Below are 25,752 nucleotides of genomic sequence, written 5' to 3'. Positions count from 1 at the left end.
TTTAAACCAAACCTATTCTTCATTATATATCCTCTTTGTAGCTATAATATAGTGCATTAAAAATGAAACCTACTAAATGCAATTTGGTATCCAGAATTGGTTTCTGGAATAGAAATAGGGCATTAGTGGGAAAGTTGGTGAAATCTGAATAAAATCTGAAGTTTAGTTAATACTAATGTACAGATGTTAATAATCCCTTAGTTTTGACAAATATGCCAAGTTTTATACTAGATGTTAAAATTAGAGGATATTGGGTAATGGACATCTAACTGTACTATCTTTGCAAACTTTCTCTAAATCTAAAACTATTCAAAATGGTGTCTCCTGGGTAGCTCAATCACTTAAGCACCAGACTCTTCATTTTGGCCTGGGTCAAGATCTCACAGTTTGTGAGATTGAGCCACGTGTCAGGCTTTGTGCTGACAGTGTGAAGCCTGCTTGGGATTCTCTCTCTCTCTGCCTCTCCTTCGTTTGAGTGCTCTCTCTCAAAATAAATAAACTTTAAAGAAATTATTCATAGTGAAAAATTTATTTAAAATTTTCCTCCTCCTGTCTACCTGTATTTACCATACTTCTAGCTAGTAGCTTTCAAACTTTTTTGACCATCACTCACATAATACATTTGCAACCAGGTATACACATTCAAATATATAATACAAATAAAATACTTAAGGGTTACCAGGCTGGCTCAGTCATGAGCATGAGACTATTGATCTCCAGGTTGTATTTCTAGCCCCACATGGGTGTAGAGATTACTTAAAAATAAATAAACTTTTTTTAAAAAGTAAAAAACAAAAAAATACTTAAAATATGCCAATGTAATCTATTTTTTCTCTTGATTTTTTAGTGCTGGTAACTATCCACCTACAGTGTCAGACCCACAAATGGAAACTGCATTTGCCCTCTACAGGTTTCTCAAACACATCATGCTTTTTCATACCTCAGGCCCTTTGCTCTTCCAGTTGCTTCTAATTTCTCATTCATCTCTAGTTCATGGCTGGAAATCAGGTTTTTGCTTAAGTAACATTCCTTAGAAAAGGTTTCCTAGCATACCTAGCATAGTAGTTTCTCCCTGTTATTTCCTCTTACCATTATATTTCTTCTATAGCACCCATCACAATCAATAATAGCTTTATTTGTTTATTTATTTTTTGTTTCTCTACTAGAATGAAAGCTCAATGAGGGCAGGGTCTTTTGGTCCAATACTCCGAAGAATGTTAGGCTCCTGACAGCCACTCAAATAACTGATGAATGAAGAGCTATACAAGCAGACAGTCATCTACGGAAATCAAGTGGAGTGGTAGTCTGCTCCATGATTCCCAAGCACGGCATGGAATTTTCCCTGAGACTTTCATAAAGTCACAAATTAAATGGAGGAAGGTTATTTTATTTCTCTAATCTGCAAATTAACAATTTTTAAAAAAGAAACATAAATTATTAGAAGAGTAGATGGAGGCATATAGATATTTTTAGCTTCATTAGGTCAAAAGAAATGAAGGACAAGAACAGGAGACAAGCCTTCTAAGAAACTTGCTGTTCAGTCTACAACATGAAGAGGTGGCCTTTGGGACCAAAAAAGAAATTAAATAGTTGATTATGCTTGCTCCTGAAGGAATCAGTCTTGCTGAGCAGTAGTAAGCAACATTCAAAAGTCCACATAGATCACTGAGGCCCCTGAACAAAGAAACTTCTTCTAGTTCCTCGGGCTCTCCCCACCAAGAATATCCATTCACTGTAAGACCAGAGAAGGACTCCTGAAGAGAAATGTTGAGTGTTCTCCAACAAAGGAGGTGAGGCTCAGGAAAGATAGTTTTCTTGTTGTTTCTATCTTGGAGGTGGACAAATGCTGAAGTCAACTGGGCTACACCAATTGTGGTTTGAACATGAAGCGCCCACTGGGTGTAACAAGATACCCAGGTGAGCATGGGTTGGTGAGGCAGAAGCCAGGTCAGCACAAAGTCAGAGGCCTACTCTTCTAGTGTTGTGTCCACTTGATGCTCTTGAGGTCAATGCCATCCTGTACCATCTCCCAGAGAGGGCTGCCAAAGAAAAGAGAAACTGAGTGAGTTAGGGCTTAGATAGGAAATAGCCAACATTGGTCTCTGACCCCTGAGCCCTGACTTGTCTCCATCTCTTCTTGTCTCTCCACTTCCTTGCCCTGACAGACCCAAGGTTAGCAAGTGTTTCCCAGCTCTCTCTAAATCCTTGTCAGCTCTAACATCTCCACAGCTGCCAGCAAACAATAACTGGGTACCCTAGACTCAGCTCCAGTGGGGCCAAGCCAATGGCATCAGGTTGTGGTCACATTCAAGAAGCTCTCATCCCATTCATGAGAGACTATGGACACAGTCTCCCTGTGGAACCAAGACCCTTAGGACCTGTGTAAGCAAGTTTCAGCCTCTCTATTCATCCCCACCACACATGGATCACTTTTCAATACTTCTTTCTGGGTTTTACTCTATTTCTCAGGTGGGGCTAGAGCTTAGCCTTAATTTATCTGGGTATATAGCACTCTTATCCAATTCCTACCAGCCTCATCGTCCCAGAGTTTGACTGTGATTCCAATTCAAAAGTAACTCTTCGATCTTAGACCTGAGCATTCCATCTCATACAAGAACTACTGCTGAGAAATAACTACTAAGCTCTGATTCCCTTCAGCTTGAATGCCTTAGACAATATTCCCAGACCAGATATTACTTCAATGTATTTTGACCATGGAATGTGTGGTTTGTATTTCCCCAGTTACTTTTTTTCTATGCAATTTCATTCTATTCTTGACTTATCCCTCTCCTTTACACCATGCATTCCCAGCATACCTTTCTATGTATGACATTTTTCATGGCTCCTTAAAGTTAGCAACCTCCTTCCTGTCTTTTTTTTTTTTTAATGTTTATTTATTTTTGAGAGAGAGAGAGAGAGAGAGAGAGAGAGAGACAGAGCACAAGTGGGGGAAGGGCAGAGAGAGAAGGAGACACAGAATCTGAAGCAGGCTCCAGGCTCTGAACTGTCAGCACAGAGTCCGATGCGGGGCTTGAACTCATGAACCGTGAGATCATGACCTGAGCCAAAGTCCGACGCTTAACCGACTGAGCCACCCAAATGCCCCTGTCTTTTGTTTTTAGAGGTCTCTTATTGTCATAGACTCACAAAATAAAGCTTTAGGGGTGCTTGGGTGTCTCAGCTGGTTAAGTGTCCGACTTGATTTTGGTTCAGGTCATGATCTCACAGTTGTGAGATTGAGTCCTACATAGGCTCTGCACTGAGCACGGAGCTGCTTGAGATTCTCTCCCTCTCTCCCTTTGCCCCTCTCCCCTCCTCGTGCTCTCTATCTCTAAAATAAAATAAATTAAAACAAAATAAAGCTTTAGCTGAGGGCTAATGAAACTAGGTTCAATTCAGTTTGTAAAGGTCACAAGGAATAGGGGGAAGATGCTGAAGCCACACAGATAAGAAGAATAAGGCTTTGCGGCATGGTCTAGTAGAAATGCCCTTTGAGTGTGCCAGAGTACCAAAAAATCAAGCCAAGGAGGAATCTTGAGCCTAAGAAAATTAAGGAAGCAGTAGATATTTAAGCAATACAACTAGACCCTGGGAAGGAAAATTGAGAGCCCAGAAAGGCCTCAGAAAGTTTGTCAAAGGAAGAAGAGTATATATATATGAACTTTTTCACTCTCAATAACTAGACCAAGAGAATCTTGAAAGTTGAATTTAACCAGGACAGAGCTCTGAAAAAATCCAGAGGCCTCAATGTCTCCAGGAAGAAGTGGAGCTCTATGGCTACTAAGGGAAGCCCTAGTGGCAGTTGGCTGACAAAGCATCTCTTGACCTTACTTATAAAGACTTTTACAAAGAACACTCTGAGTAGTAGTTCTTAATCTTTGAGAATTTGATGAAAACTATGGACTTTCTTTCAAAGAAAATGCACAACAAAACAACACTTAGCATACAATTTCAGGGCTATCATATACCTCCTGAAGTCTAGTCACAGAACCCAAAGTAAGAATCTCTATCTTAACGGGAGATTTTTCTCTAGTTAGTCTACAAATCCCTAATTTTGTATTGATATTGCTGCAATGACAACTATTAATACTATAATAATGAAAAACATCTGAATTTATGTAGTTGTTTAGTTTTTTTTTAAATGTTTATTTATTTTGATAGAGAAAGTGCACACACAGGAGTAGGGGCAGAAAGAGAGGGAGAGAGAGAATCCCAAGGAGGCTCCACACTAATAGTGCAAAGCCTGATGCAGGGCTCGATTCTCATGAACCACAAGATCATGACCTGAGCCTCAATCAAGATTCGGATGCTTAACCAACTGAGCCATGCAGGCACCCCAGTTCTTTAGTTTTTAAAAGTACTTTGTCATATTCTGAAAACAAGTAGCCAAGGAGATTCACCTTCTTGCTTTGTGGAACTTTTTTTTTTTGTTTTGTTTTGTTTTTAAGTAAGCTCTACACCCAACATGGGGCTTGAACTCATAACCCCAAGATCAAGAGTCACATGTTCTACCAACTGAGCCAGCCAGCAGCCCCAATTTTGTGGAACTTCTAAATCCTAAGATCCATGTGTTCTCAAAGGCTGGTTTCTGTCAGTGTGAACACATAGCCTGAGAGCAAGAGAAGGGTCAGCACTTCAATTTCTTCCACAGGGTCTCTGGGGCATACTGCATACCTCATTTCTCGAAGACGCTTCACATGGTGAATGCACTTTTCCACTGTATAGTCTACTTCCTCCTCTGTAGTGAAACGGCCAATGCCAAACCTGAAAAAAGGCGTAAGAGAAGAGCTCCACATCTGAACTCTGAACTCATTCAGCAAATACTCAATGAAAATCTATTCCACAAAAAACATGGGAAAAGAACATGGTCAGAGTTTCTCAGAACATGGGTTTGTGGATCACCTATATTAGAGTCACCGAGAGGTTTCCTATTTCTCTTCCAGTCCTAGTGAGTCAGAATCTCTGAGTGTGAGACTCAGAAATCTTCAACTTTCCTATATGCTAACTAACTTGGATGTAAATTAAAAAAATAAATAAAAGTCAAAAAATAAATAAATAAAAATAAATTATTACAAACTGAAATAAATAAATAAATAAATAAAAGAAATCTTCAACTTGCACAAACTTCCAGAGGATACTCAATAAGGTCTGAGAATTGCTGCTGTAGGAACTTTCAAGAAGAATCAAGAAGGGATAAGAAAAACAAGTATGAGGAGACTATAACAGGAAGTGAAGAATACAAAAGAGGATGCTTTCATACATGTTGCAGCTCAACCGACTGACCTGATAGAAGAGTGAGCTAAATCCTCATCAGTGCCAATTGCTCGAAGGACATAAGAGGGCTCCAGGGATGCAGACGTGCAGGCACTGAGAAGAAAGACAAGGAGTCTTGCTCAATTCGTCATCAGCATCTGCTTTTAGCCACAAATCTCTCATCTTGCTCCCACCCCAGGTCCCTGAAGTCATTATATGGAGATACAAGAGACATTCTAATCTGGTAGAGCTAAAGGGCCCAATGCTGCCTGCATTTTCTGGGATGCGACCCTAGCTCCTCTGACCCTTCAGCAAGGACACTGCCAAAGCATGACAGAGCACGATACCACATAAACTGGAACTGACAACCACAGGCAGCAGAGAACCAGGTGCTCACTCTCCTATTGTTGAACACACCATCAGTACCAGCCTAGATGGCAGCTAAACCCTTGGTGGCCTTTGGAGCATCCTTCAATTCTGGGGTTCTGCAACAGAACTGCTAGTATAACATTAGAGCAGACGCATGCATCTCCTGGGACCACAAAAGGCACAAAGTCCTACCCCAGGAAGCCCTCCTAAGATCACCAACTTCAGCGAGTGCCAAGCCAGCTAAAAAACAGGCACTTACAAGATGACCAGGAGCTCTTGTGCCTGACATCTCCACACTAGGAAGCCTAATAATGTCTTATACCACTTAGAGGCCAGGCTGATGAGCCCTTCCTGTCTATCCAGTCCAACTCACCTCCCCGAGGATAAGGCAACATCCTTGAGTGCCATCAGCAGACTCTCCCCTTCCACGTATGCAAAGGAGAGGTTGATACAGCCTGGAGAGAGAATCACTGTGAGAGGAGTTGCAAAGTCTCAGGCTCTTCCAGAATGGAGATAGAAAGGGCATGTCCATACCTGGGTAATGGTGCTCAGGGTCCCCATTCATCACCACATCGGGAAGGCTATTCATTATTTTCTTTGTCAGTCGCTCTGCTAACTTTGAGATCCACTTATGGTCATACTGAGGAGCAGGCAAGGGAGGACTAAGCATAGTGACCATTAGCAGCTCAGAAATACACAAGACAAGGAGTCCTATTCCAGTGCCCAGAAGTGACTATGCATCAGACCCACCTATCATCCTGTGTTACTCATGGAGACCACTGTATCCCCAGCACTGAGCACAGCACCTGGCATGCAAAGGTGCTCAATAACTGGACACATGGTTCCAATAAGCTACCAATAAGTGAGCCAATAATTTCTGAAAAGGCCTGGATTTTGGAGCCCATAACACCTCCCTCCGAACAAGATGTCAGCAGCACTGGGACAAGGAAGGATTTCTTAAACCTCCTCTTCCGGCAGAAGTCTGACTCAGTTGTGCTGAGAACCCTCTAAGTGGAGACCCAGCACAGGGGAAGAAGTTGAGGAAGGGAACTGCTCTCCCCATACCTCCATCTCTTGCTGTGCCACCTCACATGCGGCCCCCAGCCCCACCACCAAGGGTGTGGGCACTGTCCCAGACCGCATACCCCGCTCCTGCCCCCCTCCACTCTGCAGGGCCTCCACACGTACACGGGGTCGGCGGCGAATGTAGATGGCACCAACCCCTGGGAAACAAAGTTTGTTACAAAAGAGAAAAAAAGAAAAAGGCAGATGAAACAAAATCTCACTTTCAAAAGCGGTCAAAATATTCTTTCAACTTTTCCGTAAGCTTGAAATTTTTCAAAATAAAAAAAGTTAGAGGAAAAGGAGAAATAGAAGTAAAAGCATGATATTTATCAAAATTATTTAACATCATGAGGTAACTACCAGGAGTCATGACCGAATGGTTTAAAGTAGCTTCCTATGCATGTCTGAAATAACATCATGAAATACAGCATTAGTCATAATAGCAAAATACCAGAAACAACTCACATATTCATCATCAAGGCAATGGGCAAATAAATTATGATACCGTCAACACAATGGATTACAAAGTTGGTATATAAAACAAAAAGGAAGCTCCTTTTGTATTGCCACTTTAAAATCTCCAAGATACACTGTTGGAAAACTAGTGAAATCTGAATAAAATTTGTACTTTACTTAAAAAAAAGGCGGGGGTTGGTGCCTGGGTGGCTCAGTTGATTAAGCATCTGACTCATGATTTTGGCTCAGGTCATGATCTCAGGGTTCATGAGTTCGAGCCCCATGTTGGGCTCCACACTGACAGCACAGAGCCTGCTTGGAATTCTCTCTCTCACTCTCTCTGCCCCTCCCTAGCATGCTTGCTCGTTCGCTCTCTCACTCTCTTTCAAAACAAATAAGTAAATAAACATTTAAAAAATAATTAGGTGGAAAAAAAGGAAGAAATAGAACAATGAGTATAATAAGCTATTTTCTGAGTAAAAACAGAGGAGGAGGAGGGGGAAAAATACATATATATATATATATATATATATATATATATATATATATATATCTCCTTGTAAATGCATAGAATAATCCTAGAAAAATATTCAAAAAATAGCTTCCCCAGAGGAGAACTACATGAGACAGAAGTAGACAGAAGTGAGAGACTTTCTGGCCTTGTACTTTTTTGTAGCTTTTGAATTTAGAACTTTGTAAATATACTACCTTGTCTAAATAGAATAAAATTGTTAAAAAGCGGGTGGGGGCATGGCTGGCTCAGTCAGTGGAGCATGCGAGTCTCGATCTAGGGGATGTTCAAATTTGAGCCTACGCTGGGTATACAGAGTACTTAAAAATAAAATCGTAAAAAAAAGAAAAAAAACTTTGAGGCAAATACAGGGATAGATCAGAATAGAATTAAAAATTAGTACAATCTCCCAGTGTATCAAAGTTTAAAAATGTATGTAACTTAAGGGGCACCTGGGTAGCTCAGTTGGTTAAACATCCAACTTTGGCTCAAGTCATGATCTCCTGGTTCGTGGGTTTGAGCCCTGCATCAGGCTCTCTGCTGTCAGCATAGAGCCCACTTTGGATCTCCTGTTACCCTCTCTCTCTGCCCCTCCCCTGCGCGTGCATGCTCTCTCTCTCAAAAATAAATAGACATTAAAAAAATGTATATAACTTAATAGCCATCAAACCCACTTACAGGAATTTCATGCCAAATATGAGCATGAATGTGCAAAGATACTCACAAAGTAGTCAAAGGTTTTAAACAGTGTGGCCACTCGGTAAAGTTCATCTTCTTCCACAAAGAACAATTCCTTAGGCAGAGATTGTAGGTACTATCAAAACTAAGGCAGTACTTCCCAAATTTATTACCAAGGACCCCAGTTTTGAAATAATTTATGTAACAAATGATACTTAATCAAGAAATATTTCATTTCCTCATCAAATTCAAATATCCTTACTATGTGAATCTCTGTGGTTCCCAAGTTCAGAGAGCATATGCACAGACCCCTGTCTGCATAGTGAAGGACATAATGTTATCTAAATCAACTGAGTCCCCTTCTTTCTGAAAGCATAAGTTTGGGTAGTGAGAGACCTCTACACATTTAATTGCTGATCAGAGCTTCTGCTCAATTGGTTTTGTCAAAATAGATACATCTACAATAAAAGCCAATAAAGGCAACATTTTAATAAAAGATAGAATGCCTGTTATACTTTTTATTACTTTTTATAATGTTTATTTCTTTTTGAGAGAGAGAGAGAGAGAGAGAGAGAGAGAGAGTGAGTGTGCACATATGCACAAGCAGGGGAGGGGAGAGAAAGGGGAAGTGGACACAGGGTCTGAAGCAGGCTCTGCGCTGACAGCAGTGAGCCCCATGCAGGGCTAGAACTCACAAACCGTGAAATCACGGCCTGAGCCAAAGCTGGACGCTCAACGTGCCCCAACCTGTTGTGCTTTTAAAATAATAGCTCATACGGCGACTGGGTGGCTCAGTCGGTTGAGCGCCCAACTCTTGATTTCCTCACAAGTCATGATCTCATGAGATCATGATCTCAGGAGCCCACTAAGGCTGGGTGCTGACAGAAGGGAGCCTGCTTGGGATTCTCTATCTGCCCCTCTCCCACTCCTGTGCAAGCTCATTCACAAGCTCTCTCTCTCTCTCAAAATAAATAAACTTAAAAAAAAAATAAATAATAGCTCACAAGGGACGCCCGGGTGGCTCAGTTGGTTAAGTGTCCGACTTCGGCTTAGGTCATGATCTCAGTTTGTGAGTTTGAGCCCCACATCGGGCTCTGTGCTGACAACTCAGAGCCTGGAGCCTGCTTCAGATTCTGTGTCTCCCTCTCGCTCTGCCCCTCCCCCGCTCATGCTCTCTCAAAAAATAAATAAACGTTAAAAAAAATTTTTTTTTCAATAATAGCTCACAAAAACATTCTTTATAACCTCTGGGAACCTTGAAAAGAAGGTATCTTACATACTTCCAGGAGCTATCACAGCTTTTTCCTCAGGGTGTGCAGCTCAGGGTGTACACAGAATGTGTACCAGCATTATCAACCCCATAGGCCCTCACCCCAGAGACAGAGGAGTTGTTGTTTGTTTTTATGGCTACCTCCATAAAATAGAAAACAAAAGTCTCTTCCCAAAGACTGGAGTGACAAGACAGAATTCTAGCTAGGAAACATTCCTAGGCCAATAGGACCAAAGGAAACACACTCTTGAGAGGCTAACAGGAATACAGACTATTAAATCTAGGAATAAACACCAAGAGGGGCGCCTGGGTGGCTCAGTCAGCTGAGTGTCCGACTTTGGCTCAGGTCATGATCTTGTGGTTTGTGAGTTTGAGCCCAGTGTCAGGCTCTGTGCTGACAGCTCAGAGCCTGGAGCCTACTTCAGATTTTGTGTCTTCCTCTCTCTCTGCCCCTCCCCGGCTCTCTCTCTCCCTCTCTCTCTTAAAAATAAACAAACATTAAAAAAAAATAAAAAATAAAAAAAGTAATAAATACTAAGAGATATAAAAGTGCAATCTTCCTCAGGCTACAGAAACACATAGGGAATAAAGGACTCAAAGAACATTGCTATCACAGTGGGGAAGACAAGACAGCTGGACTTATTTAGCTTAATTTGATATGACAAAACCCTTTGTTCCTCAACCAAATTAAACTACTTGCCTTCTAAGGATTTTCTAAAGAGACCATGCAATAATAGACTGCTATACACAGTTAGCTGCAAGAGTCTACAAATAGGCAAGCATTCTTGGTTATTGTTAAAGGACACTTGCATTAGCAATTCTGCATTCTGCAAAGCACTATGAATGTACAGCTTCCTCTGACAGCAATGGTAATTCCAAATGAGTTCAAGGAACATCTGTCTAGGGTTTTAATAGGAGGTCTGAGAAAAGGAACTCAAGGAGGGGCTGGTACCTTTGGGACCATAGATTTTATGACCACTGATGCTCATGAGATCAATTTTCATGTCATTGACGTCAAGTGGGATTTTTCCAACAGCCTGGGCTGCATCGGTATGGAAATATACCCTTCTGGAACTGCAAATCTGTCCTGAGGAAACAACAAAGGGGAAATCATAGCACAATGCTGGAAAGTCACCTGGCAGTGATCCTACAATGTACCATGAGTTCTAAAGCAAAACTGCATCTGGCATTAGCCTCTAGCCATATAGTAACTTCTCTCTTTCTCTTCCTCTCTCTTTCCCTCTCTCCCTCTCACTCTGTCATTCTCAGCTAGCTTCCTTGATTAAATAAGGGCAAATACAAATCACCAAATCAAAACATGCCTGATATCCTGATGCATAAAACTCTTCCTACCTTGTTAACACTGGTCTTTCAATACATCAAATTGACTTTTACATCCTTTTTAATTTCCAGGAAGCAAAGATTAGCAGATCTTTTCCTAATGTGTCCTAGGAGTTACAGTGAGTCTCTGACTCTAAGTGAGCACAATAACAAGATGTTCTAAAGTAACAAAGGTGAAAGAGGAAGAGAAAAAAACGGTAGTGTTTTGTTTCGGCACCAACTGCAGTTAAATGAAAAGAACATAAAGGATACTAGACCTGGATTCAAATACTGGCTATGCCATATACAATAGGTCTTTAAACAAGGAACTGAAACTCCCTTTCCCTTGATCTCCCTCCCACTCCCAGGAGACCACTCCTGCTCCTCAGATGGATCCCAGAGGTGGGCAAGCATCAAGGTCCACCCAAGATACTCACCTATTTCTGCAATGGGCTGCTTCACTCCAATCTCATTGTTCACAGTCATGACTGAGACCAGGCTGGTATCTGGCTGGATGGCAGCCTCTAATTCCTAAGAGTATCAGGAGCAAGAAGACTATATAGTACCAACAAAATCCTCCCTAACTCAGAACACGGGCAAGCTCAGTCTTAAAACGGGGCCTTTTACTAAACACCTATCAGAGTGGTTAAAAAAAAAAATAGTGACAACACAATGCTGGCAAGGATTCAAAGAAACTACATCATTGAAACACTTGGTTATTACTACTAATACAAACCTAAAATGATACAGCCATACCGGAAAACAGTCTGGCAGTTTTTGCATCTTATAAAACTAAACATGAGATTACCTATGATGTAGTAATTGCACTGTTGTGCATTTATCTCAGGGAAATGAAAACAGATTCACACAAAAAACCTATACATAAATGTTCATACCAGCTTTCGGCATAACAGCCAAAACCCAGAAACAACCCAGATGTCCTTCAATGGGTGACTGGCTAAACAAACTGGTGCCTCCATACCACGGAATACGACTAACTGATAGAAAGGAACAAACTACTGAGACACGTAACAAACTAAATGGCTTGCCAGACTTACCCTAAGTGAAAAAAGCCAGTCCCGAAAGGTTACATACTTTATGATTCCATTTATGTAACATTATTGAAATGACAAATTAAAGAAATGGAGATCAAATTAGTGGTTTTAACAGAACATGAAGCATCACTGCAGTGAGGAAACTATAATTTGACAGTGATGGTAGTTACACAAACCTACACATGACGAATAAGCACAAGTGAAACTGGGAAAATGAGAACAAGATTGGCAGACTCTATCCAAGTCATTACCCTGTGTGAGAAATAAGGGAGATGATTCATTTTCAGAAATACCAAATAAAAGTTCTGCTATCTAATTAACAATAGGATTACAACACACTGGAAATATACGAAACCCACCCCTCCACAATGGAGTCCCAAACCTTTAGACACTTCACTTTCTGGTTCTTCTTCCCCTCTCTGTTTCGTGGGCTTATTTTTGCGGGCTTTGCAATGAGTATGCACCAAAGAACAAAGGGAGGAGGGACTGAAAGTCTCTGCGTCACCTCAGGGAATGTACATTTGTTGCAACCAGACTACTTTTTGCCTTACGTGTGCATAGGCAATGTCCAGATAAGGCAGTAACCTCTGTAGTATTCAGCCAATGAGGAACCAGGGGAGGGACTTGCATGCTACGAGATAAATTGTCTGCTGTAACTGCCCTAAGTATGACTGTCCATCAGATACCTGCTCTTGGAAGAACACTGATAAAAGCCTCACATCACTGTGCCCTGAGTCTCTGCATCCCTCCTTTGATAGAGTCGATGGGCTTATTTTTAACACCTGGTTGGATACTGGATTATACTTTTGCAAGATATTATCATGGGGGAAACTGGGTAAAGGGTACATGAGATCTCATTGTATTATTTCTTAAAACCACATGTGAATCTACAATTATTTAAAAAGTTTAGGGGCAAGACCCGTGTCCTCCCCTACCCCGGGAGTGGAGCCTGCTTAAGATTCTCTCTCTCCCTTTCCTTCTGTCATTACCTTCCACCCCTCTCTCTCTCAAAAAAAATAAAATAAAACAAATAAATAAAAACAGCCTGGGTGGCTCAGCCAGCTGAGCATCTGGCTCTGTATTTCAGCTGAGGTCATGATCCCAGAATTGTGGGATCGAGCCCCACATCAGACTCTGTGCTGAGGGTGGAACCTACTTGAGATTCTCTCTCTCCCTTTGCCCTTCTCCCCCATTTGTGCTCTCTCTCTCTAAAATAAAAAAAAAATAATAAAAACTATCTTTATTAAAAATTACAAGTTTAATTAAAAAAGGGACAGCCTTTCCTATATAAGGTGGTCAGAGTAAGCTGCAAACAACAAAGTAAGTAGCAAAAAACAAGGTTACTGGTAACAGCACTGAGGCAGGGACCTCATCTGACTAAAACGTTATCTTAAAGGAATTATTAATCAGCCTACCAACATCCTGCTTTCCCGGACACTGGTCTAATAGAGGTTCTCAATGTCATGTTTCTCTCAGTTTCTTGTTTGCTTCCTTCATAGCAGTTATCCCAATTTGTAATTATTTCATTTGTTTCTATGTTAACTGTCCTCTTCACTAGAATGTAAGCTCCCTGAAGGCAGGGACTGAGCTTGTCTTGTTAATCCTTGTGTCCCTAGTGCCAGACGCTAAGGCATAATAAATACTATGAGGTGGAAAAAGACACATGTGAAGTATTATGAGAAATAAAAAGGCAGAAAAAAAGTGCTCCTAGCATTCAAGAGACTTAATCTAGTGGAGAGATAGGCATAAACATACAACAGAGCACAGAAGTAAAAAGCCATTAAGGAATTTAAGGAATCTGGAAAAAAAAAAAAAAAAAAAAAAAAAAAACTAACGTATTTAAAGGGGTTGGAGCATCCAAAAAGACTTCAGCGAAGAAGTGAGCCTGAGCTAACTTTTTTAAAAGAGGGAGAAAATTAAGGTATGTGCAAAGAAAAGGACAACAGATCAAAGGTGAGGGGATATGTGAGACAGGCCCACAGCAGGACTGACCAGGGCATATCAAGGAGTTGTGCAGGCAGTGTGGCTGAAATGGAGGGTTGTATGAAGGGTGCAGTGGTCATCAATACTGAAACAGTAGGTTAGAACCAACATGTCTATTCTGAGACCAGTATTACCCTGATATCAACACCAGACAAAGATATCACACAACTACAGATCAATATCCCTAATGAATACAGATATACAAAAATCTTTAACAAAATACTAGGAAACCAAATCCAGCAACCTATCAATGTATACACCATATTAATAGAGAAAAAAAACATATGACTACCTCAATAAGCACCAAAAAAAATTCATAAAACCAAAATGCTTTCATGATAACAACACCAACAATATCAAAATCAAAAAACTTGGAAGAGAACTTCTTCAGTCTAACAAAGGACATTTATGCAAGAGCAACTATGAAAAATCCAGTTAACATCATATTTATGGGGAAAGCTTTCATCCAAGATCAGGAGCAAAACAGGGTGTCTATTCTCACCACTTCTATTCAACTTTGTACTAGTAGGTTTTGCCAGGGCAACTGGGCAAGAAGAAAAAAAGGCATCCAGGTTGGCAACAAAGAAATGAAACTATCTCTACTTGCATATGACAGGACTCTGTCCACAAACTGTATCTTAGGATTTGACTAGGGATGCTGGTATCCAAAATCTGGTGGACAAGATGCATGACCTCACTACCCAAAATGTACATATAAGGATATGGGCCACAAAGGGAAATATTCTTCACAAAAACTACAGCTCTTCTTTAGAGGGATGAGAAACTAAGTACAGGGAAGGAGGAGGCCAGAGCTTTGCCATGGTGAGTGTTGAGTCCCTGGCATCCTGCACAGACACCCAGTGGTCCTCATATAAACCAGGAAGCACTGACCAAGCTGAGAAATCCTCCAGAGAAAAGGAAGACAATACACACTCAAGGGGAAACATATGCTCAGTTTCTCTCCCAGGCCTATTGCTCTAAGTTCCCCCTCACCATTAGGTCTAGTCCTTCAAGCTCTGACTGAGGCTAAAAACACAAATTTACAGGCTGAAACCAAGCCCCTCCTATGTTGCCCCTTCTGCCAGTAGCCACTCCTACCTTCAGGTCGATGATCCCACTCTTCTTCACCGGGAGGTATGTGACCTGAAAGCCCTCAGCTTCCAGTGAACGGCAGGAGTCCAAGACACATTTGTGCTCTGTCTGAGTGGTGATCAAGTGTTTTTTCCGTGACCTATAGAACCTGGCCACCCCCTAGAGATTGGTGGTGGTGGTGAAAGGAAGGAGAATATGCTCAGAGAGACAGCAAGCACTTCAATCCCACTTGAAAGAAAAAGTAGGCAAGGGTTCTGTGCTCCAACATTAACTCTGTGACACCAAGTATATATCCTACAATTCAACTTAATTCTGACACTAACTACCCTAAGTTAGTGCAAGCCCCACAGATGAAGGGACTCATGTCCACAAGACTAACCCCACTTCAGATGTCAGCCACAAGGCCCAGGTGTCACAAGCCACTCCCCAGGACTTTTGCCTAGCTGGCTACAAATTCAGGACTTCCCACAGCCCCCTAAGGTTCAATAATTCACCAGAATGACTCCCAGAACTCACTGAAAGCACTACACTATTAGAGTTTTATTATAAAGGATATAATTCAGGAACAGACAAATGGAAGAGATGCATAGGTGAGGTCTGAGGAGGGGAAGGGCACAAAGTTTCCATGCCCTGTCTTTGTAAATCCAGGCATGCCACCTGCCCAGCACATCCATGAGTTCACCAACCTGGAAGATCCTCCGAGCCTTATTGTCCAGAGTTTTTATGGGGGTTTTGTTACAGAGACATGACTGATTAAATCACTGGCCACAGGACTGAACTCAATCTCGAGTCCCCCTCTCTTGCCCTGAGGAAAGTAGAGCTGAAAGTTCCAATCCTCTAATCACATGCTTTGTCCTTCTGGAGTGGCAGCCTGTCCTTTGCAACTAAGGGGCCACCATGAGTCACTTCGTTACTATAACGTTAGATTATGGTCCAAAGGGGTTTGTAATAAATAACAAAAGACATTTCTATTATTCAGGAAACTCCAAGGATTTTTGAGGCTCTGTGCCAGGAACAGAAGAAAGACCAAATATATTTATTGTACCACAGGTAGAAAATATCCCACAGGTTGGGGCACCTGGGTGGCTCAGTCAGTTAAGCGTCCAACTTCAGCTCACGTCATGATCTCATGGTCCGTGAGTTAGAGCCCCGTGTTGGGCTCTGTGCTGTCAGTTCAGAGCCTGGAGCTTGCTTGGGATTATGTGTCTCCCTCTCTCTCTGCCCCTCCCCCACTCATGCTCTATCAAAAAATGAATAAACATCAAAAAAAATTAAAAAAAGAAAATATACCCCTGGTAGATTTCCTCGCATCCCAGGAAAAAGCCCCTCTCTTTATTTCTACTTAAATAGCAAAACATGCAAATATGTTGATACTGATACCCAAAGCTGTCAGTGTAAAAGTGAAACTCATGAACTCATTCCTTGCTAATGGCAGTATTTATGCTACAATCTTTTCAGAAAATCATTTAGAAAGATGTCTTAAAAGCTGTATTCACACTGTTTAACTGTGATTCCTCTTTTGGAAATTTACCTTAGGGGAATATTTCAAAAGACAGATCAAGCCATAAAGATGAAATATGTTCTCATATTTACAATCTTTAAAAAAATGGAAAAATTAAACACATCCAACAATAAAGTAGTGAATAGTAAACGATGATAACACAACTCCATGAAAAAGAATGTAGTTATATCAAAAATTATGGAGTTTGAAATGGAAGAACATAGGGTATGTTATCAATAGTTACAAAAGAATAGGGGTGCTTGGGAGGCTCAGTTGGTTGAGTGTCAGACTCCTGACTTTGGTTCAGGTCATGATCTCATGGTTCATTAGATGGAGCCCCACATCGGGCTCTGCACTGAGATTCTCTCTCCCTCTTTCTCTCTCTCTGCCCCTCACCCACTTGCACATGCTCACTCTCTCTCACAAAATAAATATTTTTTAAAAATGGTTACAGAAGAGGGCACCTGGGTGGCTTAGTCGGTTAAGCATCTGATTTTGGCTCAGGTCATGATCTCACAGTCCATGAGTTCACACCCCACATCAGGCTCTATGCTGACAGCTTGGGGCCTGGAGCGTGCTTCAAATTCTGCGTCTCCTTCTCTCTCTGCCCCTCCCCCGCTTGCACTCTGTCTTTCAAAAATAAATAAACATTAAAAAATAAATTTTTAAAAGAGCATAAAAGCTCAATTTGTAAAAAAAAAAAAAAAAAAAAGCTCAATTTGTTTTAAAAAAATGGTTACGGGGCGCCTGGGTGGCTCAGTTGGTTAAGCGGCCGACTTCGGCTCAGGTCATGATCTCGCGGTCCGTGAGTTTGAGCCCCGAGTCGGGCTCTGTGCTGACAGCTCAGAGCCTGGAGCCTGTTTCAGATTCTGTGTCTCCCTCTCTCTGACCCTCCCCCGTTCATGCTCTGTCTCTCTCTATCGCAAAAATAAATAAACGTTAAAAAAAAATTAAAAAAAAAAAACTGGTTACAGAAGAATAAATATGGCATGCTACAGTTTGTGAAAATATTAAAATTACATATGTATGGATAATGATTAAATTATTAAATATTAAAATACAATATATGTATGTATAATTCTTTTTCTTGGAACAATACTAAACAGAATTAGTTTAGAATTAACTTTGCAGAACAGGATTCAGGGCCAGAATAAGAGGGAAAGAAGAGGAAGACTTACACTTTTTTTTAATTATTATTTCTTTTTAAATTATTTTCTAATGTTTATTTATTTTTCAGACACAGAGAGAGAGAATCCTAAACAGGCCCCGTGCTCAGCACAGAACCCAACAGGCGCTCAATCCCAATCTAAGCTGAAATCAAGAGTTGCAGATGCTTAAGTGACTGAGCCGCCCAGGCTCTAGATACTTTATGTTAAACTTTTCTATAGGGTTAAAAAAATCTCATCACATATACACTGATTACCTTTATTTTTTTATTTTTATTTTTTTAAGATGTATTTATTCACTTATTTTACCTCCACATCTAATGTGGGGCTTGAACTCATGACCCCACAATCAAGAGTTGCAGGCTCTAAGGACTGAGCCAGCCAGGAGCATCCCTGCACAGATTACCTTTAAAAGTTAAGGAGAGGCCCCTGGGTGGTTCAGTCAGTTGAGTGTCCATCTGACTTTGGCTCAGGTCATGATTTCACAGGTCATGGATTCGAGCTCTGTGTCAGGCTCTATGCTGACAGTTTGGAGCCTGGAGCCTGGAGCCTGCTTCAGATTCCGGGTCTCCCTCTCCCTCTCTCTGTCCCTCCCCAGCTTGTGCTCTCTCTCAAAAATAAATAAACAAACACTGAAAAAAAAAGTGAAAGGAGGGGTGCCTAGTGGCTCAGTCGGTTAAGCGTCCGACTTTGGCTCAGGTCATGATCTCACATTTCATGAGTTCAAATCCCGCATTGGGCTCTGTGCGGACAGCCCAGAGCCGGGAGCCTGCTTTGGATTCTGTGTGTGTGTCTCTCTCTCTCTGCCCCTCCCCTGCTCGCACTCTCTCTCACTCTCTCTCTCTCTCTCTCTCTCAAAAATAAATTAAAAAAACACTTAAAAATTTTAAAAAAGGAGTTAAAAGAAATAAAATGTGCCACCCCATTACCCCCACAAGCTTATAGAATACTACCTTAAAAGCAGAATATAAAACTAATTAGGCCAAAATTATAACTACATGAAAACTATGTTCTTGAGGATAAGGAACATAAAAAGGAAACATTTAAAAGTTCCCCACCTCCTTCCACTCTCTCCTATCTGTTACCCACAGTGTCAAATCCTCTGTCTAAACAGACAGACAGAATAGTCTCCTATTCAGGAGACTAAGGGGAAAACTCACAACTATTCTTAGCAATCCCTCACCTCTAGGTTTGGGAACAGCAGAGACTTTCAAAGCAAACATTTTCAAAGTTTTAAAAAATATTCCCCATTCCAGAAATCATCCCCATTTTTGGAAGGATCTCCACTTTGGGTCTGGTTTCTGCATTCCAAAGGAAGGACACCTTCCTGCTAACAGAATCAGGCAGAGTACTGATGACTCTGGAGCCTGTCCCAGGCCTCCTACACCCAATCTAAGCTCAGAAAAACCAATACTGGCAGCACAGTTGAGAGATAAAGGTGAGAAGTGAGGGAGACAGTTGAACCTACAGTAGCCCACACTTTCTCAGAGCCTTGGTATTTACACAAGTGGTCCTGGCAACCAAGCCCAGTCCAATATGATTAAGTTATATGAAACACCAGCATGACTATTGAGAGTTGAATTTTACTTTTGTTAGCACCACAAACCCAAGGATAGAGTGACTGATCTCAGAATGGGTGATGAATGAAGAGACCTCTTTTAGACAACAGGCTTGAGCAATAGAAACCTGATCCAGGCAAAAGGACCCACCATGACCACCTGGCTGAATACAGACAGGCCCATTAGGCGACCCACCTCGAAATATCCATAGGCCCTAACTAACAAAAGGGCTACTTCCAACAACGCATAGTTACCAAAAAAGGGAAAACTGCATAAGCGCCCCTAGCTCCTCACCTTCCCCCTTTAAAAACAGCCCCCACCCACTGCCTCCTTCTATCTCCTTTGTTCTGACTTGGGTGAATCCTTTCACTGCCTATGCCACCAGCTTCCATGGATTGGTTCCCCATCACCACATGTTGGGGGACCCATCTGATTGGGAGAGACACCACAATGAAGTGAATGCCTGCAGAGGCATAGCAACCAGTACTTCAAGATGGGAGCATCTAAATAAACAGGAGGGACACCTGGCTGGCTCAGTCAGTGGAGCATGCAATTTTTGATCTCAGGGTTGTAAGTTCGAGCCCCACATTGGGTGTAGAGATTATTTAAAAATAAAATCTAAGAAAGGTAGGAAGGGAGGGAGGGAAGAGAACTGTTGCAAACAGATCTCATTAGAAAAAAAAGGGAAGGCTGAGAGGAAGGCAGCCCTCAAATCACATATGTAAGGGTGTAGCTGGTAACCAGAAGCAGAGAAGCACTCCCAACTGCAAGTGGATGCTGGACTTCTCTGTGACTAAATCAGAAGGATGGGGAAAAAGTCTGAGTCACCATTATCTACTCCCCGAAATAGCTGCCATCCAAAACACCAGTGGTCAATGGCTAAAGAGCCACCTCCTTTCATGCCCAACTATCTCAATGAACTCAGTTCAACAGAAGCAAAGACTTAGATGGAGTAGATCACAAAGGGTTGAAGGAAGCAACAAATCGGAAAGAGCACATGTTTGTCTGTGTCTTTTATTCACAATAAGGTAGGCATGGGTGGCTGGGAAATACATATACGAGTCCAGATGATGGAGGGACACCATCTCCCAAGTCAGGAAAGCCCAGATATGCCCTCTGGTTCTCTTACCTTAACTGCTATGTTGTTAGATTCAGTAGCGCCACTGGTGAAAATGATCTCACGAGGATCAGCCCCAATCAGAGATGCTACTTGCTGCAAACCAAGAAACAGAGATAAATAACACCAGTTTCCCAGGCAAGAATGCAACTGCAGACACAGCTGGGACAGAGCTCTGGATCAAAAAGTATGCCACTACATTCTATCAACTGTCCAAGAAGCTCTGCACCCTCTAGGGTCAGAAAAGGGGTAGATTCGGGGCGCCTGGGTGGCTCAGTAGGTTAAGCGTCCGACTTCAGCTCAGGTCACGATCTCGCGGTCCGTGAGTTCGAGCCCTGCGTGGAGCTCTGGGCTGATGGCTCAGAGCCTGGAGCCTGCTTCCGATTCTGTCTCCTCTCTCTCTGCCCTTCCCCCATTCATGCTCTGTCTCTCTCTGTCTCAAAAATAAATAAACGTTAAAAAAAAAAAATTAAAAAAAAAGAAAAGGGGTAGATTCAGTTACATCCCAGATCTGAGGCTCTTTTCACATCTGATAAAAAATGATAATAGGGGTGCCTGGGTGGCTTAGTGGGTTAAGCTTCCAACTCTTGACTTCAGCTCAGATCCTGATCTTGTGGTTGTGGGATCAAGGCCCGAGTCGGGCTCCACACTGAGCAGGGAGCCTGCTTTGGATTCTCTCTCTCTTTCTCTGCCCCTCCTCCACTCATGCACAGGCTCTCTTTCTCTCTCTCAAAGATGAATAAATAAACTTAAAAAAAACACAAAATAATAATAATATTGATTTCTTAAAAATCACTTGTTGAGCTCCTAGTATGTATAAGCATTGTGGCATTGTGTTAATAAACACATCACCAGCAAGATCTCATTTAACCACACAATAATCCTAACAAGCAGGAACTATTACAATCTCCACTTCGACGTGAGGAAATTGAGGTTTAGAGAAATTAGGTAAAATTCCAAAGATCATTTAGTTAGGAAAAATAAAAACTAATAAAATGCTTTCAGGGGGACTCCAAGGCCTGCTCACTAAATCTCCTCCAGAAAGAGCCCCAAACCACTTCCACCTCCACCCAGAGTTACCAAGGAAATGCCTCCCACAGTCCACTGAACCTCTGACATCAGAATCTCTTAGAGTCTTCTATACCAACCTGGCGAGCACGTTCCATGGCTGCCTCACTCTCCCAGCCATAAGCATGTGTCCGGGAGTGTGGGTTTCCATAGTAGTTGACCAGGTAAGGGAGCATGGCATCCAACACCCGAGGGTCCTGAGCACGACAGAATATATCAGTGTCTTTGAGTCCATAGGTAACTCAAGCCCCACTCCATCCCCTCAGACTTGCCCAACCTACCTCAACACACTCCCAACCCTTCAGACACTGCTTAGACAAAGCCTCATTCTTCTATCCCCTTAGGTACTAAACAAACATCAGCCTAACATACTCCCACTCTCAACCCATCTTAAATCATTCTACCAGATGATTCTTCTACCATCTCCTCAGGTAATCTACAAACATTGCCTTGTCCTGATAGATATTTCTGCATGTTTCCATTCCTGCCAGGCTATGTGATCTACAAGGGCCAGGACATGACAAGAGTCCACATGTTGATGAAACCTTCCATTAATATCGAAGTGCTTATCATGTGCCAGGCTCTGTTTAAAGGGCTGCTTTATGTCTTTTAACCCACGTAATACTTGCCCAAATTCACACAGTTATTAGTAAGTGGCAATCCAGCTAATTCCAGAGCCTATGCATTTAACTACTACCAAAGTGCCTACATTGAAGTGATCTCACCAAGGTCAACAGCTGGTAAGTAGCAGAGCCATTTTTAGTGGATTACAAATTAAGCCTCCTGACTCCTGGCTCATTGCTTTTCCCAACACACACTTCTCAATGTCTCTCTCTTCTGCAGGATCCAGTCATTTATGTGCATTGTCACTTCTGCAACATGTTATAAATAGCCTTGGGGAAAGCTGCCCCTCTATCCTTACCAGAGGAGTTGTAGCTTGGACGTCCATATACAGAGGTCGCAGCACTGACTCCACGTCCGGAGCAGTGGCTGTATCTGAGGGAACAGCGGACTGGGGGGCATTATCTACAACTGACAACAAAACAAAAAAAAAAAAAAAAAAAAAAAGGTATGAAGTGGCCAAGCGTGGAAGAACGCAACTATGGCCACAGGGTATCCAAAACAGCAGGTGAACGTTGGATGTAGGTGAGATAAGCTAAAAGGATGCTGGGGTTGAATCTCAATGGAAAAGGAAACAAAACATCAGCGAACTTAAACAAACTGTAAAAGGAGGGAAGGGAGAGAGACCATGTTTTTGGAAGGGGATGCTGGGTCAATATTCGAATTGCCTGGTTGGGAGGGGGGGGGGTTCGAAAAGGGCAAAGCCATTTAGAAGGGGTGTGGAGACGGCGTAGCTAGGATCCCCTTCAAAGATGACTGGCTGGACGACTAGCATCTCCAAAAGTGCAGGAGAGATCTGAAGGCCGACGGAGCCTCCAAGCCTCCGAGGGCCTGTGGGGCAGAATCTGAAGGGTGACGCGGAGAAGTCAACCGTACTGAGGGCCGGCCTGAGAAAGTTTGAGGGGTGCAGCGAGGAAGCAGGGTCAGGGGGTCCGGGCAGCGGACGGAAGACGGAGACTCGGTAATATTCCGGTGCGTCGCCACGCCAAGGGGGAAGGTCCGCGCCAGTAGGGAGGGTGGCGGTGAGTGGGGCCCGGAGCGTACCGCGCAGGCGCAGCCCCCGAGCTGGCGCCTCGGACCTGGGTCCCGGAGCGGCCCGCACAGCCGCGGCCGCCCGCCTCCAAGCGGTTCGCAGCAGCATGGTCCCGCTAGCAGAGCCCCCCGCCCGAAGCAGCGGCACTACTCTGCTACACGCTCCCGGAAGTTCTGCCTCGCGCCCCGGAAGCAATTCCTCAGGCCGCGGGCGTGCTCCGCCTCGCGTTTGGTGTGAGACGTAGAACTGAGCGACCGAAGCCGCGAACGAGGTGAGATGGGGGCACAGCGGCGCGGGGACCCGAACGCTAAGAGGGTGATGGAGTCGGGTTACGCGCTTATTTTCCTCCCTGGACTTCCCCGAACCCTTGGATCCGCTCCCCACCCCGCCTCCTCCAGCCCCGGCTCGACTCGGGCTGGCGGCTAGGCCCACACTCCCTTAACCCTCGAACCCCGCAGATGCCGGTGGCCGTGGGGCCCTACGGACAGTCCCAGCCGAGCTGCTTCGACCGCGTGAAGATGGGCTTTGTGATGGGCTGCGCAGTGGGCATGGCGGCTGGGGCGCTCTTCGGCACCTTTTCCTGTCTCAGGTGAGGGGCGAGGGCGGTGATCTCTGGGCGGAACTACCGGACCTTTTCGTCCCGCGCCACTTGGCCTGCAGCCTGGATAGAACCTACTTCATTTCAGTTACCTCGCTTTTAATGAGTGAGACTGATTTCCTATCCACCTTCAGTCTGGATGGAAAGGTTGGAAGCCTTGGCGCTAGAGAATATGAGCTCTCACTCAAACTGAAAGTCTCTTTACTCCTTCTGTAACCTTAAGCAAATTGGAGTCTGGGTACCTAAGTGTAGAATGAGGTCAGTAACATCTACTTCATGGAGTTGTAAGGATCAAATCAGAGCACACTTCGCACAGAATGTAGCACATATTAAGTGCCCAATAAATGGTTGTTACTACTGTTGCTGCCGTTATTTCTAGTTCTGCATAGTGAAACTTATTGAGAGCAATTTTACTGTACTGGAAACAGGATATAGATACGAAGTAGATAAACTCTACACCCTGAATGTCATTTTCACATGTAATAGAGACTATTATTTCCATTTTTCCATATTGTAAATTACCATTTACTGAGCACTGTTCTAAATGTTGAATGTGTTACCAACAATCCTATGAACCTTTTGATCCCCATCTTACAGTTGACATAGCCTGTAAATTGCAGAGCTGGGACATAAACACGTCTGACCCCACATTCATTGCTTTAATGCCAGGAAACCATCAGAGGGTCAAATGTCTTTATATATACCAGAAAAAAACTAGTTTCTCTAGGTACTTTGCCTCAGCTGCCTCCCCCAAACTGAAGTCTGGTCATAATACTATTCCTCAGAAAAGCCCCAGAGACCAAGATGCATGCTTTTTTTGCTAGTCATTACCCATCTCAGGTGGAAAGAGATAACGTCCTGCCAGACTTCAAGAGACCTTGATTTACTACTCAAGTAATTTGGGAAAGGGCAGTTAATGCCATTTCTTGTATTTTTTGTTCCTGGTTTGCCGCATCTTGGTTTCCTCTTCTCTTAGGATTGGAATGCGGGGCCGGGAGCTGATGGGCGGCATCGGGAAAACCATGATGCAGAGTGGAGGCACCTTTGGCACGTTCATGGCCATTGGGATGGGCATCCGATGTTAATCAGGGCAATGGTTGTCCACTACAGCTACTCCTTCCCATCAGTGCCAGCTCATGTACTATAATAAAAGAAATCTTTGAGTAGTCTGAGTGTTTTTTCTGCCTATATTCAGCTTAGAGCTTCTAAGGTGGGCCAATGAGTAGGTTGCATGTTTTTCAAATCCTGTTAATCCAAAATTACAAAAATTTTCCATACATGAACTGTCCATAGATTCTAGTAAACTCTTGTTATTCAGCCTCATAAGGTTGATGTTACTGTCACCATTTTAAAGGTTAAAAACTAAGTCCAGATTTCCTCAAGGTCACACTGCAAAAGGTAGTGTTAACCCAAGTCTCATTTCCAAAGCTATGTTCATTCAAAAATTGTCCTTCAGGGCACCTGGGTGGCTCAGTCTGAGTGTCCCGACTTCAGCTCATGATCTCACAGCTTGTGAGTTCGAGCCCCACGTTGGGCTCTGTGCTGACAGCTCAGAGCCTGGAGCCTGCTTCGGATTGTGTCTCCCTCTCTCTCTGCCCCTAACCCAGTTGCATTCTGTCTCGGTCTCTCAAAAATAAACCTTAAAAAAAAAAAAAAATTGCCCTTCAAGGTTTGACTTAAGAAAAGAATAAATCATCCATGGGGAAACAAACTCAAACTATCAGACATTTCTGTAGCTTAACAGCACAAAATTCACATAATTTCCTAACCAGCCATCTGTGAGGATATCAATTGTGTAACACTGACCCCCGCCCCCAACACTGGTAATTGGTTTCATAAAATAGGTTCCTTGTAATAAGGCCAAGTGTCCCTCACCTACTCCTGCCACACAACCCTTGACAAACTGTGCTTTAAAACCGCACTGCCCCTTGGGGCACCTGAGCGGCTCAGTCGGTTAAATGTCTTGATCTCAAGTTCAAATCCTGCATTGGGCTCAACTCTGAACATGGAACCTACTTTAAAAAAGAATCATTACCC

The 25,752-nt window shown here is 42.9% G+C and overlaps 2 protein-coding genes and 1 long non-coding RNA gene across 4 annotated transcripts; 2 read left to right on the top strand and 1 right to left on the bottom strand.

Annotated features, from left to right (window-relative positions):
- Positions 1-1,371: 1,371 nt before the first annotated feature.
- On the bottom strand, positions 1,372-23,283 carry NFS1 (NFS1 cysteine desulfurase). 2 transcript variants are annotated; one of them, XM_049650900.1, is made up of 13 exons: positions 23,129-23,283; positions 22,386-22,495; positions 21,544-21,660; positions 20,408-20,491; positions 15,059-15,211; positions 11,360-11,453; positions 10,555-10,689; positions 6,688-6,845; positions 6,157-6,262; positions 5,996-6,077; positions 5,284-5,367; positions 4,675-4,764; positions 1,372-2,039 (listed from the first exon to the last, which is right to left on the bottom strand). In XM_049650900.1, exons 1-13 carry the CDS (start codon positions 23,223-23,225, stop codon positions 1,976-1,978), a joined length of 1,374 nt encoding a protein of 457 aa, XP_049506857.1. In that variant the 5' UTR covers positions 23,226-23,283; the 3' UTR covers positions 1,372-1,975. The 2 variants fall into 2 exon arrangements, with proteins under 2 accessions (XP_049506857.1, XP_049506858.1); XM_049650901.1 differs by lacking the exons at positions 22,386-22,495; positions 23,129-23,283 and adding an exon at positions 22,189-22,272.
- LOC125936674 (uncharacterized) lies at positions 21,546-22,535 on the top strand. The gene is made up of 3 exons (XR_007462094.1): positions 21,546-21,627; positions 21,955-22,203; positions 22,307-22,535. It is a non-coding gene; the product is annotated as an uncharacterized LOC125936674 (long non-coding RNA).
- On the top strand, positions 23,283-24,881 carry ROMO1 (reactive oxygen species modulator 1). Its single transcript, XM_049650908.1, has 3 exons — positions 23,283-23,388; positions 23,576-23,706; positions 24,692-24,881. Exons 2-3 carry the CDS (start codon positions 23,576-23,578, stop codon positions 24,798-24,800), a joined length of 240 nt encoding a protein of 79 aa, XP_049506865.1. The 5' UTR covers positions 23,283-23,388; the 3' UTR covers positions 24,801-24,881.
- Positions 24,882-25,752: the final 871 nt, after the last annotated feature.

The sequence above is a fragment of the Panthera uncia genome (assembly GCF_023721935.1).
Source record: "Panthera uncia isolate 11264 chromosome A3 unlocalized genomic scaffold, Puncia_PCG_1.0 HiC_scaffold_11, whole genome shotgun sequence".
Taxonomy (NCBI): Eukaryota; Metazoa; Chordata; class Mammalia; order Carnivora; family Felidae; genus Panthera; species Panthera uncia.
Note: the sequence above shows the minus strand (reverse complement) of the source record. Positions and strands in the feature narration are given on the sequence as shown.

Excerpts from the sequence above, each read along its gene's own strand:
- NFS1 (XM_049650900.1), bottom strand. The coding sequence starts at position 23,225 with ATGCTGCTGCGAACCGCTTGGAGGCGGGCGGCCGCGGCTGTGCGGGCC. Across the intron at positions 21,661-22,385 it reads TCCAAGCTACAACTCCTCTG|GACCCTCGGGTGTTGGATGC; the intron begins GTAAGGATAGAG and ends TGTCGTGCTCAG. Across the intron at positions 11,454-15,058 it reads GTGGGATCATCGACCTGAAG|GAATTAGAGGCTGCCATCCA; the intron begins GTAGGAGTGGCT and ends TGATACTCTTAG.
- ROMO1 (XM_049650908.1), top strand. The coding sequence starts at position 23,576 with ATGCCGGTGGCCGTGGGGCCCTACGGACAGTCCCAGCCGAGCTGCTTC. Across the intron at positions 23,707-24,691 it reads GGCACCTTTTCCTGTCTCAG|GATTGGAATGCGGGGCCGGG; the intron begins GTGAGGGGCGAG and ends CTCTTCTCTTAG.